At 42.6% G+C, this 18,337-nt stretch overlaps 2 protein-coding genes across 2 annotated transcripts in view; one reads left to right on the top strand and one right to left on the bottom strand.

The window, feature by feature from the left end:
- Window positions 1-18,337, top strand: part of LOC134080710 (NACHT, LRR and PYD domains-containing protein 12-like) — a 410,628-nt gene that overhangs the window by 48,258 nt on the left and 344,033 nt on the right. The window lies entirely within an intron of this gene.
- LOC134080855 (uncharacterized) lies at window positions 13,728-16,715 on the bottom strand. Its single transcript, XM_062537470.1, has 3 exons — window positions 15,959-16,715; window positions 15,792-15,854; window positions 13,728-15,196 (listed from the first exon to the last, which is right to left on the bottom strand). Exons 1-3 carry the CDS (start codon window positions 16,559-16,561, stop codon window positions 14,822-14,824), a joined length of 1,041 nt encoding a protein of 346 aa, XP_062393454.1. The 5' UTR covers window positions 16,562-16,715; the 3' UTR covers window positions 13,728-14,821.

Below are 18,337 nucleotides of genomic sequence, written 5' to 3'. Positions count from 1 at the left end.
CCTGATAGTGGCCACCATGGATACCCTAGCAACAAATGTTTCAAAATAAAAGTCCTCACTAGCAAGTTAGCTAGTTACCATGGTTAGCATAGTTAGCATTGTTAGCATAGTTAGCATTTTTAGCATAACTGCAAAAAATCATCAACTAAGTTAGCTAATCAACCTGGTTAGCATTGTTAGCAAATTTATTATTGTTAGCATAGTTAGCATTTTTAGCATTACTGCTAGAAATCATCGGTTAAGTTAGCTAATCAACCTGGTTAGCATTGTTAGCATTGCTAGCATAGTAAGCATTTTTAGCGTAACTGCTAGAAATCATTAGCTAAGTTAGCTAATCAACATTTTAACATGAATAGAAATCATTAGTTAAGTTAGAACTGGAACGTTTCATCTTTAAACTGTCTACCTTCACACTATCAACTCTCTGTAAACTATGCAACCACCATGTTTACCCTAGCTACACCTTAGTAACCATATCTACATTATCTATCTATTTTTGCATTTTCATGCACTGGTAATTCCTTGGAATTGCATTTCTAGTTCTTCTTCTAACGCATTTAATGCAGCTTCAACCGTTTAACGTAGAAACTTCATTCAAACTTTGTAACATAGGTCTTGCTTAGGACACCCGTGCTATTTATTTTTCAACTTTGTAACTTTTATACTTTTTAAACTATAAATTAAAAACTATTAAAATTTCCCCATAGACTTAACATTGTGATTATGACATCATAATAGGGCAATTAGAATCTTCTGTCAGGTGGCCAGGCCAGCTGCAGCAGCTCTCTCTCTCTCTCAGGCTTTAAGCATACATTCTCTGTGAAGACTACATATACCTGTTAAACTGTTTCCTCTGTCCACAACTGTTTCAAAATAAAAGTCCTCACTGCAATAATACACTATTAAATCATTTAACCATTGAAACTACTAATCTATTTAACTGTTCAACCATTCCCACTGTCAGTTATCATCAACTATGCCTCCAGTCAACTACATGAGACCTCCATGCACCTAGCAACCAACATAGCAACCATTAAAATTAAGCGTTTATGACCGTTTCCATAGCAACCAACATGATTTTACTACAGTAACTTCTTTATTCCTGATAGTGGCAGCCATGGATACCCTATTAACAAATGTTTCAAAATAAGAGTCCTCAGTAGCAAGTTAGCTAGTTAGCATAGTTAGCATTGTTAGCATAGTTAACATTTTTAGCATAACTGCTAAAAATGATTAGCTAAGTTAGCTAATCAACCTGGTTAGCATTGTTAGCATAGTTAGCATTTTGAACATTTCTGTTAGAAATCATTAGTTAAGTTAGCTGATTAATCTGGTTAGCATTGTTAACATAGTTAGCATTGTTAACATTTTTACCATAACTGTTAGAAATCATTAGCTAAGTAAACCAATCAACCTGGTTATCATTGTTAACATAGTTAACATTTTAACATACCTTTTAGAAATCATTAGTTAAGTTACAACTGTAATGTTTAAGCTTTAAACTGTCTACCTTCACACATCAACTCTCTTTAAACTATACAATCACCATCTTTACCCTAGTTACACCCTAGTAGCCATATCTACATCATCTATCTATACATTTTTTCATTTTCATGCACTGGTAATTCCTTGGAATTGCATTTCTAGTTCTTTTTGTCTTCCCTTATACACTATCTCTCTCTCTGAAATGGGTATCCTAGTTGTTTAAAATGTGTTAAGTGACAGAAATGTGTTGAAGTTCTTTCTCATCTTTTACTCCTTGTGTGTGTGTGTGTGTGTGTGTGTGTGTGTGTGTGTGTGTGTGTGTGTGTGTTTGGTTGTGTCCTGCCTCAGCCCACACCTCTTCCCCCTTTTCCTCTTGTCATCCATTTCTTTCTTTAATATTTGTCTTTCTTTCTTTCTGTCTGTCATTCTGTGTCTTGGTTGTCATGGACACTGATTGATGATCCTCTTCTCTCCTTTATCCTGCAGTACTAAACATGGAACAGTGAAGTTCAAGTGAAGTGTTGAGCCACGGCCCTGAGCTGGATGGGGTCTGTGGGGCAGGAACTCATGACATGAGGAAGTGATCCAACACACACACACACACGCCATAGTCTGTTGTGCTGATTGTCTGGGGAGGACTTTATATATCAGTGTATTCCAACCTTATGTCCTTCAAGACTCCTAAGACCCCTAACCCAACTCTTACCTGCATACACACACAAGACCCCTAACCCAACTATTACCTGCATACACACACAAGACATTTTTTAATTTAATAATCGGGTTCAAGGGATGATCTAGCCTACAGTACCCCGACCTGAAGGTTGCTTACGCAAGTTCAGAGGTCAGAGGTAATAAATAGCCACATGAATTTAAATGTAGAACAAAAAAAATGTTTTAATTTGGATATTACAGAGCTTTGATTATGCAATTGGATGATTTTTTGATGTTTTTGATTTTATACATGCATGATTTTATGCACAAATATAATTTTGGTGACCTCACAACCTCAGCCCAGGCAACACTGTGTGGACCCCAGATTAGGATAAATATATGGACACTGTTGAACCATCTAATCTGTACGTATATATCTATATGGACACTGTTGAACCATCTAATCTGTACGTATATATCTATATGGACACTGTTGAACCATCTAATCTGTACGTATAGAACTATATGGCCACTGTTGAACCATCTAATCTGTACGTATAACTATATGGACACTGTTGAACCATCTAATCTGTACGTATAACTATAGGGACACTGTTGAACCATCTAATCTGTACGTATATAACCATATGGACACTGTTGAACCATCTAATCTGTACGTATAGAACTATATGGAGACTGTTGTTCAAATGCAGACGAATCTATGGGTTTTAAGTGTGTTTTCTCTTCTGAATTGATGTGTTTTTTAATACAGTGTAAATAGTCTAATATGGTGTGTACATACTTTGAATATGGTACATTGTCATTATAAGCTGTTAATGACACAGGAGTGTGTGTGTGTGTGTGTGTGTGTGTGTGTGTGTGTGTGTGTGTGTGTGTGTGTGTGTGTGTGTGGATGGATGGCAGGAGAGAGTCAGTAGTGGTGTAGAAGCCAAATGGAGTTTTGAGTTGATTTCCGATCTTTGATGCTATTAGTGAGTGAGTGAGTGTACACAAGTGAACATATCAGTTGTTGTTGTTGTTTTACAATGTAATTGTATTTACTTAAATGAATAAATTCAGATGAATCTATGGGTTTTAAGTATATCACTTCCCTCCAGGAAACACGCAAGTCAGGAATTCTTGAATTACTGATGGATTTATTTTGGTTTCTTTAATTCATCTTAATCCACCGTCGAACTGTTAAAAGCAGTAAGAAACGCAATAAATAGACAATACAATCAAACAAGCAAAAAGGGCAAATAAATGAAGGAAATAAAGCATAATACACACAACATACCTCGCTGGCAGCACACTAACAGAGGGAAATGAGGACAAGGTAACGCAATCGTCTTGGGCTACTTTAGACTCAGCGGCATACCGGCATAACCGCGAGCTGGCATCTCAGACGTCCTTTCATAGGTGCAGTGTAGGCTACAATAATAAGTGTGCGTGTATGTGTGCGTGTGTGTGTGTGTGTGTGACCCATGACCCATGACCTCACTTCCCATTAACTTAAATCAATCAGCAAGGACATAATTACCATTGGAATAATAAAAAGGTAAACATACTTATCAAAGAAAAATAAACAAAAAACTAAAACTTCAACAAAATAGACTAAACAAATTTGAAACAGTTAAAAAGTATGTTTTCTATACTTTGAATATAAACCGCTCACAAAAAGTAAGGAAACTTGACTTTGGCCCATTAAATCTCCACTTTAACAATACCAATCACTAAAGTGTTTTATATCATTTTCATCATTTATTAGTCACCTTTACAATGAGGTACAGCTTTGGGCTCTCTACACAGCCGAATGTAGCCAGGTTGGTGACCAGCTTGAGAAGAAGGTGCCAGGCTGTTGTAGCTGCATACGGATCTTCTACACGCAACTGAGGACCCTGACACGAGTATGAAATGAACGAATGTATGCCTATTGCCTAACATGTTTTGTTTTCCTCATCTCTGTTGGAGAGTGCAATCGTCAATGCTTGAAGTAACAAAGGTGAATTCCAACAGCATAACAGGCCATTTTGGCACATTTTTCGTTGGCACTACTTACACGTTTGCTTTTGTTGCTCATTCCATGATTGCACTATACTTACAAGCTGTACCTCATTGTAAAGGTGACACATCAACAATACAAATGATATGAAACACTTTACTGGTTGGTATTACTAAAGGGGAGATATAATGGGCCAAAGTCAAGTTTCCTTACTTTTTGTGAGCGGTTTTAGTAGGTTGTACACTGTTAATGACACACAAACAGGAGTGTGTGTGTGTGTGTGTGTGTGTGTGTGTGTGTGTTCTCCCCAGCTCAGAGGCACTGTCAAAAACAGAAAATCTTTTTGAGGTGAACTTATTTCAGTCATAAAATAACCTTTTAAATAGCCTGACGAGCCAGACCCACATCAAGATGTAGGGTCTGGACACTCACCGTAGACAGGGCTCAATCGGAGGGGTGGGATAAACAGTTGTCTTTCAAATTCCCTCCCCGCAATAGGATAACGCTAAACGAATCATCTTCTTGTTTTCAAGTAGCAGGATGCGTAACCTTCCCTCTCCCCGCAATAGGATAACGCTAAACGAATCATCTTCTTGTTTTCAAGTAGCTGGATGCCGGATGCGTAACCTTCCTTCTCCCCGCAATAGGATAACGCTAAACGAATCATCTTCTTGTTTTCAAGTAGCAGGATGCGTAACCTTCCCTCTCCACGCAATAGGATAACGCTAAACGAATCATCTTCTTGTTTTCAAGTAGCTGGATGCCGGATGCGTAACCTTCCCTCTCCACGCAATAGGATAACGCTAAACGAATCATCTTCTTGTTTTCAAGTAGCAGGATGCGTAACCTTCCCTCTCCACGCAATAGGATAACGCTAAACGAATCATCTTCTTGTTTTCAAGTAGCTGGATGCCGGATGCGTAACCTTCCCTCTCCACGCAATAGGATAACGCTAAACGAATCATCTTCTTGTTTTCAAGTAGCAGGATGCGTAACCTTCCCTCTCCCCGCAATAGGATAACGCTAAACGAATCATCTTCTTGTTTTCAAGTAGCTGGATGCCGGATGCGTAACCTTCCCTCTCCACGCAATAGGATAACGCTAAACGAATCATCTTCTTGTTTTCAAGTAGCAGGATGCGTAACCTTCCCTCTCCACGCAATAGGATAACGCTAAACAAATCATCTTCTTGTTTTCAAGTAGCTGGATGCCGGATGCGTAACCTTCTCTCTCCACGCAATAGGATAACGCTAAACGAATCATCTTCTTGTTTTCAAGTAGCAGGATGCGTAACCTTCCCTCTCCCCGCAATAGGTTAACGCTAAACGAATCATCTTCTTGTTTTCAAGTAGCTGGATGCCGGATGCGTAACCTTCCCTCTCCACGCAATAGGATAACGCTAAACGAATCATCTTCTTGTTTTCAAGTAGCAGGATGCGTAACCTTCCCTCTCCACGCAATAGGATAACGCTAAACGAATCATCTTCTTGTTTTCAAATAACAGGATGCGTTACCGTCGCAACTTCTGGTCGCATGTCAGTCACCATTATGTTAAGCCCACCCACTGACTCTATACACGCTGTGATTGGCCCGCTTTTATTCTCTAAATCTGACTGGCCACGTTTGATGACATCAGTGACTGGTCCCATCTCACTGTACAGTCCAAACTAGTCAGTCTGAGCCCACAGTGCAGTGTTATGGTGCCATCTAGTGGTCAACTAGAGCATGCCCTGAGAGGAGACTAGCAGCAGTTACACCAAAGATCCTTAAGGCAGAGCTAGATACGTCGTCGTAGTTCATGTCTATGGGTGCAAAATGGGGATCACTTCCTCTGCATAAAGAGGCGCCTCATTGCGTGTCAGACGTATTCATGGGTTTCATCAGGTCCCTTTCCACAGGTGTACAAAATCAAGGACTCGATTATCAATGCAATTGCTATCAGTTGCTTGATGATCTTCCAAAATAATCTTGCTGCTCTTTCAAGCCTTCTACATGTATTCGTTCTAATATGGAAGTAACACACACAAAGCATGTACACTTTCAAGGAATTGAATAAAAACATCAATAGAATAATGGAAATATGTCGCTGCTCTCATTAAGTTACCCCAGCGCCATCTGATCGTCGTTAGCACAAATCAGGATTTGGTTCAGCTGGCTGGCTAATGTGTTGTCAAGGTAGAGCGTACGTAGCAACCGGCCAACATCAGCAGAATAAACAAGAGGGGCACACCTGATATAAAGTCGATTTTCTCCAGACGGGAATGCTCAAAAATGCTAAAAATGTACCTGAAGTGGTCAGAAGGGGTTGAGGGTCATGAAACCGTGCCCAAAACTCACATTCCTAACTCTAGAGAATGGAGATCTTAGCATACTGTATACTTGAAATTCTGATCTATGTCCATAGACTTCAATGGAACAGTTGCTGCCTCTGCTCTGCATAAAGGGGGATTTTGACCCCCCCTCTTGCGATTCGGGTTCCAGGAAGTGGCTTCTCGTGAAGTATCTTGCTTCGCCCCTTAATGATCTTTGGTTACACTCAGGCTTGTTTGGATCAGTCTCAGTTAGGGTTGGGCATCGAAAACCGGTTCTGTCTTGGAACCGGGTTTAACTTATCAATTCCATCGACATCGTACGTCTTTTTTGTTATCGATTCCCTTAACGATTCCCACAGCCTGCATGACGTCGGATTTTTTCCGGTTTTCCTGAAATTTTGTGTTACTACCATGGAGGTATCAGAGCTGCCAACTTTTCAAAAAACCTTGGAGTGAGATTGTGTCGGGGGTGACCAAAAGTTTGTCCCGCACTCATCACGATACCAAAATTATTGTTTCGATCCCGATACTAAGTCAAGAATTGTGATTTCGATACTTTTTCGATTTTAGTGTATTTGGTGATTTAACACTAGAAGCGCCAAGCGTCGGTCATTTGACCGCTGACGCGTATTCCTAGAAGCGCCGTGTGGGTTTGACCTAGATATACCTAGAACTGCCGGGCTGCGGTCATTTGACCGCAGCGATTACAAAAAATAAAAAATCTTTTCACTCGATTAAATTCCAGGACCCTACGTTCACGACTTTTCCTAAATACGCGTGTTTTGTCACCCAGTATTTTTACATGATCAAAAGCACACCGGTACAAGCTAGTTTAGAGCTATTTTGCGCTCACTTATGTGACAACACTATGTTGTCTCGCGTTCGGCCATTTTTGTCCAGGCTGCTATTCTCTTTTCTCACCGCAGATGTCGCAAGGATTTCCTGTCAGTCGGGCATGAGAATCATATTTTACCATAAAACATATCGTTTATATATGTGCAATATGTATTATATATGTGCTTTATTTTAATAACTATTTTTCATGTACATGGCATAGTCTATGGAGGCGATTTACAGTGGTAAAATGCGAGTTTGTTTTGAAAACGTTGCGACAGGCCTACATGTGTAAAACATATTTTCGTCGTAGCCTATTTATGTACGTAGGGCGCGTATGACTACGTAGGCCTACATTCATAGTTACATTGCATGTAAATGCAATGTACTGTTATCCCTGTTCTTCTTATAGTTTTTATTCTTCTTCCGACCAAAATCAACGATCAAAGGCTCTAAAACCACTGAACCGTTTGACGTCATTCAAACACTCATACACAGGTCTTGTAACGGAGATTTGTTCTATGTATTTTTCACATTTGTGAACTTTATACTTTTTGAGATATTTACGATAAAAGAGTTTAAAATTCCCATAGAGTTTACATTGAGACCCTTTGGCGGCAAAGACTAATTGTTACGTCAGTGCTCAGCTGTCAGTAATCAAGGATCTCTGAGTCTGATCCAAAGCCATGGCATCACCGCTGCGCTAAACCAGGCTAAACGTGAATGTTAGCCTACGTTACGTCTACAGCTGTGAAAACATTCTACCATGCCACTGTAATCCAGGACGTTGTCGTCTTGTCTCCTGTTAGGCTACTCCTTACTTGATTTGTTTATATCGTTACAGTAGGCTAGCCTAACCGGTTTGCTCTCGGTAACGTTATCAACAGCTAAAGACAATTCTAACCTAAAGACAATCTAACCTAACGTCAATGTAAACACTGTATTTAGCTAACGACAACCAAACTTGCTCCAGGCTAACGTTTAACGTCGGGGTAGGCTGCGAGGCGAACAGGGTTTAGCAAGCTAGTCGTTAGACTTACCAGCCAGGCAATCATTTAAAGCTTTCGGTATCATTCACAAATTAAAAACCTAAGCTTATTGTACATTCCTATTAGGACAATCACGCACCTGAACACACTTTGAAGAACATACTAGCTCATCCTGTAAAATGTGTAGCCTACAATGTAGCCCTACATAAAATATTCTAGCCTACTGTAAGCGTTACATTTGCTAGATATCCTACCTGTTGCTGCATCATCGTTGATTGGCGTTGTTTGAGAATGAGATTGTATTCCGTATTCCATGCCTAGCTACTTTTAACCTGCATTAGTGTAGATATGAAGATAAGCTATCCTACCAGTCGTTTCACTACTAAAGTGTCAGCTCTTGCAACTCGAAGAGTTATTTTCCAAAATATATCCACAATGTTCAGTGGAATTGTAATTGGGTTATTGTTATTTATCTATTCGTCTGTGTAGCCTAGTTGTCTTTTTAACTATAGGCCTAATACAATGATGTCAGTAACCTTTTTGCATTAACATGCAATGGTAATTCCTTCCATGGAATTACATTTTCTAGTTGTATATCTTATCTTCTATTTGTAGGCTATCTTTTAAAGCTCAGACTAATGTATAAGCATTTTCTTACATATTTGCTGGACTGACTGAGTTACGTCAAGTCAAATACCTATCCTAACGCAGGTTATGTACAATGTCAAGTGGCGCAGCGTTAACACCCCTGTCTGTAACGCCAGAGACCCGTGTTCACATCTTGGCAGGAGCGATTTACATAATCTTATATCAATTTAATTTACTGACCGTTTTTCAACGTCGATGAACAATTATTTTTTGTTAATGGTTTTTAATAACAACCTATCTGAAATAAACGGATGAATCACAATATGTTTAGGCCTACCATTAACAAAAAATAATTTCGCCAGCCAATCATTTTCTGCCGCCATCTGACAAACTTTGACTAAGCCAGTTAGACTTTTTGCATCTAAAAATAATTATATCATAGTGACACGCGAAAAAATAAACGATAGCTTAGAAACTAGGCCTGCATGAGATTTTCCCACTGGACACACCACATCAGTATGTGCTCGTTGCTACGATACACAGGACTCACAGTGAGTTGACGACCAATGAAAATGACATGGGGAAAAGAAGGAAACAAAGTAGCCTGATTTTGATCTCACCTTAGGCCTACATACTTTCCTAATTCCTACGTTACTCAGACTTTTGTTAAATCGTCAGGGCCCAGTTGCACAAACACCAAAACCAAAGATTGATGATATGAACCAAATATTCTGGAACAGATGGATTTACAGCATTGAACGTGATAGGCTATTAGGCTACTGCTGCGACTTCCACCGTTTCCTTTCCAGAGATTGCTGCGCATTCACAACGCAATGAACGCATGCAGTCTACATTGAAGTGAAACGTGCAGAACGTTGTCCAAAACAATACAATAACATTGTGTGTTGATATCTAATACAATATGCACATCTGTAGACATGAAGTGGCAACTAAAACCATTATCAGTCATGAAAACTGTGGCGGCTGCATTAAGGTTTTGGCTGAGCCAGCTAGCCAGCCAACAACTTCATCAGCCAGCCGTTCTCAAAGCAAATGGCTTCGGGGTCTATACATAACACTATCCATTGCAGCCTATTTGAAACCGATCATCCCCCCTCCCCCATACACTCGTCTAGGCTAGGCTACAGACATCACCGAGATATTGAGGACAATTAACTGCCTCCCCACCCCCACCCCATCTATCTGTCCCTGCATAGGCCTACTAGTCTGTAGGCTGACTGTTTAGGCAACTCGTGGAAGAATGCGCAATGTTTCATCGCATATGCGCGTTTCAGAATGTTCGAATTCGCCAGCGTGCGTGTAGTTATGTGAATAGAAAAGAATAGAATATAGCCTACTGTATTGATGCCTTGTTCAAAAGGACTTCCGTCATGAATAGGTTGGGAATCGAACCAACACCCCTTAGGTCCTCAGGCCGAAGCTCTAACCAGTGAGCTACAACCTTGCTTGTAAGGCACGTGAAAATGTGTGTATCAATGCTGAATCTCGAATTCACATAGAAGTTAGCTTAGAAAGAATAGGCCTATAGCTTTTTTTCAGCAGACATCGCAAACATAGCCTACACATTCGCAAAACGGAGAATATCATTCACTCATTATTTTAAATTATGCTACTTCTCACGCCTATGCCTGCTCAGCATAGCTCTCTCTATCTCCCTCCCTCCGAGGTAGCTAGCCTAGACCCTATAAGATGCTTCTCCCTAAATGAATGAAAGTTGTTTTAGAAAGTAGCCACGGTAGCCTGTAAAATGCGGCATGAAATCCTGGCTACTGTGTAATTGAAACCAGACTGTTAGGCTCTTTGTTCCAGGTGACCAGGTATGATCATTTTCGGCGGCGCGAACATATAGGCTACCTATTAAATGAATAGAAGTGAATTTGGGGAGTGAATTAGAACTAGCCACATTCACTTTTAGAGCATTTTAGTTGAAAGTCAAGTTTGCTTAAGGTTTGTTCAAGAACTCTTCCAAAGTTTTTACCTCAAACAACACAAATCAACACAAATACATGAACAGATAACTCAAACGTGCTGTATGTCATAATGAAACAAACAACCACAGATTATCAACAACACGGTCTGACACGAATGACACATGGTTTAGTGCAAACTGAATTTATGACCAAACGATTTCATTCGTGCACGAAGCGCCATCTAGCGATCATTATGTGTAAGTAAAAGCCTCCCATTCTAAGGACTCGCCGCGCTTTAAGTAGTTCACAACAGCACGGCGCTTCTAGTAGGTCGTCAAAGCGGTCAAATGACCGGGGCGCGGCGCTTCTAGGTATAAGTGGGTCAGAACGGCGCGGCGCTTCTAGTGTTAATCATCAGTAACCTAATATTGAATATTGTATGATCATTCACACCAGTGGCCATCTAAGAATCTGCTCGACCCTCCACACACACAGAAAATGATAGTCATATGTTTATGTCATATATTTTGGAATTCATATAACTGTACATATTTTGTTGATAATGTTTAGTTTTACAATCTGCATTATTATTAGTAGCCAACATGTTTTAGTCATTTGTGTACTGACTTCAAGACTATTACACTTACTCATAGGCCTATTTTTAAATGGTGTGTAGGCCTAGGTCTAATTGAGTGTGCATTAGTGGTGTGTGTAACTGAGTGCCTGTCGCTTTAAAGGTATACTATGCAGGATTGGCAATTTCATCTCCGGTTTCGCTTTCACTTTTCATTTTCGCTCGTTTTATGCTTGCATATTTCTCTGCAGAGCTTCCCCTACAGCTTTAGCGTGTATATTTTACAAAACTCCTCAATCGGTCAGTCTGCCGTGCCTTTTCATGAGACTTTACATGACACTTCCTGGAGTAGAGCATGGGTGCGTGCCCGAGGTCTCCTGAAGTTGCAAGTGTGGTTCTACCGCTACAAACCACTAGAGCGGCCAACAAAACACCGTTCGACCGGTAATGACTCATTTAATAATAAATTATATAACAGTATGCAAGTATGCAGGGTGTCTGCAGGTTTTAACAAGTGCAATTTTAGACTTTTTTAGACCTTTTTTAGACCATCATGGGTGAAATTTAAGACCTTCACGAAGTATTAAAAAAAGAAATAAGGAAGCCACATTGCGGTCAGTTGACATTTATTGTCAATGACACAAACAAACATATATACATCCATTATTTTAATTAGTTTACATGCTTCTGAGTTGGGCACAATTTCCTCCTCTAGGACCTTAAGCTGGGAGAGTTTGTCTTTGGCAGCCCTCCTCAGAGCATTTGACTTGGAGAGGAGCTGTGCCATTTTGCTCCAGCCTTGCCCTCGGCTTGCTCTGCTAACTCATCTGCCTCTTTGCCCACTTCGGCTCTCTGTGACGTTATGCAGCCTTGCCCTCGGCTTGCTCTGCTAACTCATCTGCCTCTTTGCCCACTTCGGCTCTCTGTGACGTTATGCAGCCTTGCCCTCGGCTTGCTCTGCTAACTCATCTGCCTCTTTGCCCACTTCGGCTCTCTGTGACGTTATGCAGCCTTGCCCTCGGCTTGCTCTGCTAACTCATCTGCCTCTTTGCCCACTTCGGCTCTCTGTGACGTTATGCAGACTGTCCCTCGTGACTCTCAGGTCTTGTAGCTGCTCCTCCGCGTGTGCCCTTTTCTTCCCTTGTGTCTCTGTCTCCTCCTTCTTCCTCTCTTCGTCCAAATGCACACGGTAGCGTGACCTGGCAGCCATGACAGATTTCATTAGGTCATGTGTTAGTGGAACCTTGGTAGTGCCCCCGAGTATTGCAACGTAGTCGTAAACAAGCCTGTGTGCGACCAATGTTTCTTCTGACATATTCTCCGTCTCGATCTCTTTATTGATTGAGAAGCCTCTCTCTACAGATGCCTGACCAGGAGAAAGCAGTAAAAGGCTCTTGCAAAACGCCCACAGATCTGGGTATGCCTTGCTGATGAAGCCCTGAAGGAGGACATCTAGCCTCTTTTGCATTGGCTTGAAGGAGATGAAATCTTCATGCCTGTGTAGCACTCCACAGACAACGCAGCATCCAACTGTGGGAGAATGGACATCTAGCCTCTTTTGCATTGGCTTGAAGGAGATGAAATCTTCATGCCTGTGTAGCACTCCACAGACAACGCAGCATCCAACTGTGGGAGAATGGACATCTAGCCTCTTTTGCATTGGCTTGAAGGAGATGAAATCTTCATGCCTGTGTAGCACTCCACAGACAACGCAGCATCCAACTGTGGGAGAATGGACATCTAGCCTCTTTTGCATTGGCTTGAAGGAGATGAAATCTTCATGCCTGTGTAGCACTCCACAGACAACGCAGCATCCAACTGTGGGAGAATGGACATCTAGCCTCTTTTGCATTGGCTTGAAGGAGATGAAATCTTCATGCCTGTGTAGCACTCCACAGACAACGCAGCATCCAACTGTGGGAGAATGGTGTCCCCTGTGACAAGAAAAGATGTCAAAATAAAGGGAAAAAAGTTAGAAATAAGTGTCGTGCACAAGGGCTACTGTTCCCCAAGTCACAGGCCTAAGATCCACCCAAGACACAGACAACACAACTTGGTTTAAGTTTTAGTTCAATTTTTATTCATACCAAGACACACAGGACTGAAGGTCAGCAGACTGATGTAGAAGGGCACCACTAGGGGCAGTCACACACTCAATTAACATTTGCAAGACTAGGCAGGTTTAACACCCCCACACACACAGTGCATACACCCACTAGGCACACTTCAAGAGGACTCACGGCAGTCTTCACACAACCAAGCCAAATTCAGCAATAAATATGTTCCATTATCAATTCATTACAGTGCAATAAACCACACAATAAAAGGGGGAAAATGGAGAAGCTCCCAACCCAGCAATGACGAGCAGTGATGCAGCCCAGCACGCTCCACGTCCCCTGCCAACAGTCCAGTTAGTAAAATAAGTCCGTACTGGTCGGCTGTCCCCACCGACCAGTATATAAGACAACACTTCCAGTCCCCGATAATCCACAGAGAAACGAACCCACAGATGCGGCAAAGTTCACCGTCGGTGTAGTAGTCGTGCCGTTCCGGCCACGGTGAACATCCCCTGTCGACGTCTGCAGGCGTAGTAGCCCAGGCTCCGCCTCCACGGCTATACCGGAACCAAAACACACAGTGGCTCAGTCACAGCTCTCACAGAGCAGTTGGCTAAGGTTATAAGCTAGAGTTTAGTACGAACAAAGACTTCCCTTAATTTTCCTCGGAATAGAGAGCGATGCGAGTTGTCCAAGACACCCACGGTTGGTTACGAGATGATTGGAACTTTCGCCGCGGTCCTCACGCAGTGTGTCGGCTTCCCCCGTCAGCTGATGGCCTCCTCTGACGCCCTCACTCCGCTGCAACACAGCCGTAATCAGAACACCCGCCGATGTACACAGCAGCTTCTCAAACAGGTAGAAATACACAACAATGAAACAACAACGTCCCTGTTGGTAATACTTAGCTTGCGTGGAATGTCAACCCGGCGTCGATCGTATAGCCGTCTTCCCCCGCATAGCCAGCGGCGTTGTGCCTCCCAGACCGTCGGTACCTCCGTGCTTCGCCACCATTCCAGACTGCCCCTTTTTATCAGGAGGGGGGACCTATCCCATTCCAAAGCTCATTTCAAACCCATCAAGCAATTACAGAGTCAATGGCAATTAGACTGTTGTCCCACCCAGTCGCAGCTTAGTTCATCATAACAAACGCTAGTCTGTTAAAAGTCCCCCACGTACGGAACAGCCAGCGCGTTCCCAATCAGCAATGAACCATATACCACACATATCCACAGTATAACATCAGTACACAATATTAAAGCACAGTCCAGCATTGTCCACAGCCATTCATTATATAACATTAGTACACAGTATTAAAGCACAGTCTAGCATTGCCCATAGTCATTCATGACATTTCTCCCCCCTTCTTTACCTGTGGTCGTCCCGACCACTACACTAGTGTCCAAACCGTGCGGGGGGCTTTCCAAGGTTACCCCTAACAGAGCGCCTAAGTTCAAGGGTAGTATCCCCATTTTCTGTGCTCCCAACAGAGGTAAGCAATGACCCTTCCCCACCCTGTTGTACTATCCTATGGCCAGGCTCACTTGACCCAATTTGGTTCTGGGAAGGGACTGGGTGCCTTATGTTGCCCTGAAAATTTACGGGCCAAAACCCTACCTCCTCCTGTGCGGCCACCCCTCCTGGCTCTCCCACTTCACTGCTCCCAGTCCAGCCCCCGGGACAGGAGCGCAGGTTGTTCCGGTGGATTGTGCGTGTGGGACCCTCCTTGCCTTCAGGACGGATCACATACACGGGCAGGTCCGGGTTGAGCTGAGAAACAACAACAAAAGGACTCGGTACCCAATATGGCCCCAGCTTCCCCTTTGCCCTCCTTCTAAAGTTCTTACACAGGACCCTTTCCCCTGGTACCAGAGGAAGAGCTTTGGCCCGTCGATTGTAACGGTGCTGGTCCAACTCTTGCCGCCGTTGGCTATGCCCCTGCACTTGCCTATAGGCCGTGACTAGTTGTCTCTGGTGGTGTTTCACCCAGTCATTGATGGAACCTCGTACTTGGGGTGGAGAAATTCCCAAGGCCATGTCGACAGGCAGCCGAGCATGTCTCCCATACAGGACGTAAAAGGGAGCGAGGCCGGTGGAGCTGTGGGGAGTGTTGTTGTAAGCCTGTAGCAAATATGGCAATTGTTCCACCCATCGTGTCTGGCCCTCTTGGTCTAACGTGTTCAACAGCCCCAAGAGGGTGTGATTAAACTGCTCACAAGCCCCATTACCCTGAGGGTGGTAAGGGGTTGTGCGGCTCTTGGTGCACCCATACACCTGACAAAGCTCCCTCAGGAGCTCGGACTCAAAAGCGCCACCCCTATCTGTTAAGATACGCTCGGGGCAGCCGAACACTTGAATGACATACCTCCATAGCATTTTTACAGTGGTCTGGGCCGTCTGATCCTTTGTGGGAATGGCCACTGCATATCTGGAAAACAAGTCAGTGATTACCAGTATATATGGATAAATGTCATTTGCCCGCCCCAACGAGAGATAGTCCAATGCCAGGATCTCAAACGGGTACTGACTCACCACTGGGTGGAGGGGAGCCCTCGCCTCTGGTCCTGCATGTCCCAGCACACACTGCCGGCACTCAGCCACCCAGTTCCCAGAATCTCGAGCCATGCCATCCCAGAAGACCCGACTTCGAAGGGCCTGCACCATTCGCTGGCCGCGGGCATGGCCAAAAGCCTGGTGGTATGATGCCCACATCTCCCGCTGCACTCTAGCTGGCACCACTGCTGGCGTCAGAGATTGTCCGGACACTGGGTCCCGGCTGGCCCGAACTAAAACCCCGTCAACCAGCTGTAGGCGCTCCCACTCTCTGAGCAACCGCCGCCCACTGGATGTGAGGGGTTGTGGGTCAAGCTGTTGTCGTGACTTCCCCTCGGCCTTCCACTGGCGTATCAACCCCAGGTCGTCGTCGGCTTCTTGGAGTGCCGGCCAATCTGCCAAAGGGACGTCCACCTCAGGTGGCCCCCGGGTATCTGGTCCATCGGAGGGTTGGGGAAGCACATGGGCCCCCACCAGGTGGCTGCTGGCTGCTCCAGGTACCCGGGACAAGGCGTCCGCATTCTGGTGTGAAGAGCCCGGTTTGTAGCAGAGCTCGAAGGTGTAGTTGGCCAGCTGCGCCATCCAACGCTGCTCCGTTGCTCCCAGGTTTGCCGTTTGGAGATGAGTCAGAGGCCGGTTATCCGTGAAGACTTTGAAGGGCACCCCCCACAGGTAATCCTTAAATTTTTCGGTGACTGCCCATTTCAATGCAAGAAATTCCAGCTTAAAGGAGCTGTAATTCTTGTCGTTTCTCTCGGCTGGGTGCAGACTGCGACTTTTCATTCATTCATTCATTCATTCAACCTTTATTTATTCTCGGAGAGTCATTGAGGGTAGCCCTCATTTTCAATGAAGCCGAGATTACAGAAACAATGCATAGAACAAGAGATGTTCAAATAAGATAATAATAAGAAAATATACATTGCATTATAGAGGAGGAAGGGGGAAATAAAAAAAAAAAAAAAAAAATAATAAAATAAAAATACATGAAATAATAATAATAAAATAATAACAACAAAAATAATAATAATAAAAATAATAATAAAAATAATAATAAAGACATTTACTTAAAGCAGGTACAAATTGGCATAGGACGGTTTGTGACCACAGACTTGAATTGACTATATGGAATTATAGAGTTCATTTTTAAATTGCACTGAAGATTATTCCAGGAAGTAGGGGCACCATAACAAAAGGCTGACTTGCCCAACTCAGAATGGACACGAGGAACTTTAAGCATCAAAGAGTCATTTGATCTAGTCTGATAGGCACCAGAATTCCACATAAGCATATCTGAAATATAACCTGGTAGTTTTTCAACAATACCCTTGTAAATAAACAGATACCAATGACGTTGTCTCCTCTCTGTCAGAGATGACCATCCGACCCTATCATATAGAACACAATGATGAGTGCTATAGCCATCACCCGTAATGAATCTCAGGGCAGAATGGTAGACTGAGTCCAGGGCTTTTAGTGAAGAAGCAGTAGCATTTTTATATATCACATCACCATAGTCTAGAACTGACATGAAAACTGCTTCAACAACTTTTTTTCTACTTTCCATAGGGAGGCTGGCCTTGTTTCTGTAGAAGAAACCAATTTTTTTTCTCAGTGTTTTTACTAGGATGGCTACGTGGTAATTAAATGTGAGTTTGTCATCCAGCCAGATACCAAGATATTTGTATTCAGAGACTCTATCAATGCTTGAACCAGTTACAGTTGTTATTTGCATGCTATTAACCTCAATGTTCCTTGCTCTAGTAAATAACATAAATTTAGTTTTCTTCTCATTTAATACTAATTTAAGATTAATGAGAGCTTCTTGGAGAACATTAAATGAAAGCTGGAGATTATCAATTGCATGTTGAACAGAGTCAGCTATGCAATACAAAATAGTGTCATCAGCATAAAGGTGGACTTGACAACCATTTAGTGAAGATACAATGTCATTGATGTAAATGGTGAAGAGAACTGGGCCCAAAATAGACCCTTGTGGAACACCCTTTGTGATTGGCAAAAACTCTGACTTAATATTTCCTGACTTAACACATTGAAACCTCTGGGACAAATAATTCCAAAACCATTTACATGCCTTATCATCTAGACCAATATCATGTAATCTTTGTAACAGTAAGGGATGATCAACTGTATCGAATGCTTTTGACAAATCAACAAAAAGGGCAGCACAGTGCTTTTTAATGTCTAAAGCAGATAATATATTATTTGTCACTAATGTGGTAGCTGAGACAGTGCTGTGATTTGTTCTAAACCCAGATTGTTGTGGATTTAATATGTCATGGCATGAAAGAAATGACTTGAGTTGGTTATTAACCAATGATTCAAAAATCTTTGACA

This window comes from Sardina pilchardus, chromosome 1 (assembly GCF_963854185.1).
Source record: "Sardina pilchardus chromosome 1, fSarPil1.1, whole genome shotgun sequence".
Classification (NCBI taxonomy): domain Eukaryota; kingdom Metazoa; phylum Chordata; class Actinopteri; order Clupeiformes; family Clupeidae; genus Sardina; species Sardina pilchardus.
Note: the sequence above shows the minus strand (reverse complement) of the source record. Positions and strands in the feature narration are given on the sequence as shown.

Excerpts from the sequence above, each read along its gene's own strand:
- LOC134080855 (XM_062537470.1), bottom strand. The coding sequence starts at position 16,561 with ATGGCGCAGCTGGCCAACTACACCTTCGAGCTCTGCTACAAACCGGGC. Across the intron at positions 15,855-15,958 it reads GGGCTCCCCTCCACCCAGTG|ATATGCAGTGGCCATTCCCA; the intron begins GTGAGTCAGTAC and ends CTTGTTTTCCAG. Across the intron at positions 15,197-15,791 it reads ACTGTAAAAATGCTATGGAG|CTCAACCCGGACCTGCCCGT; the intron begins GTATGTCATTCA and ends GTTGTTTCTCAG.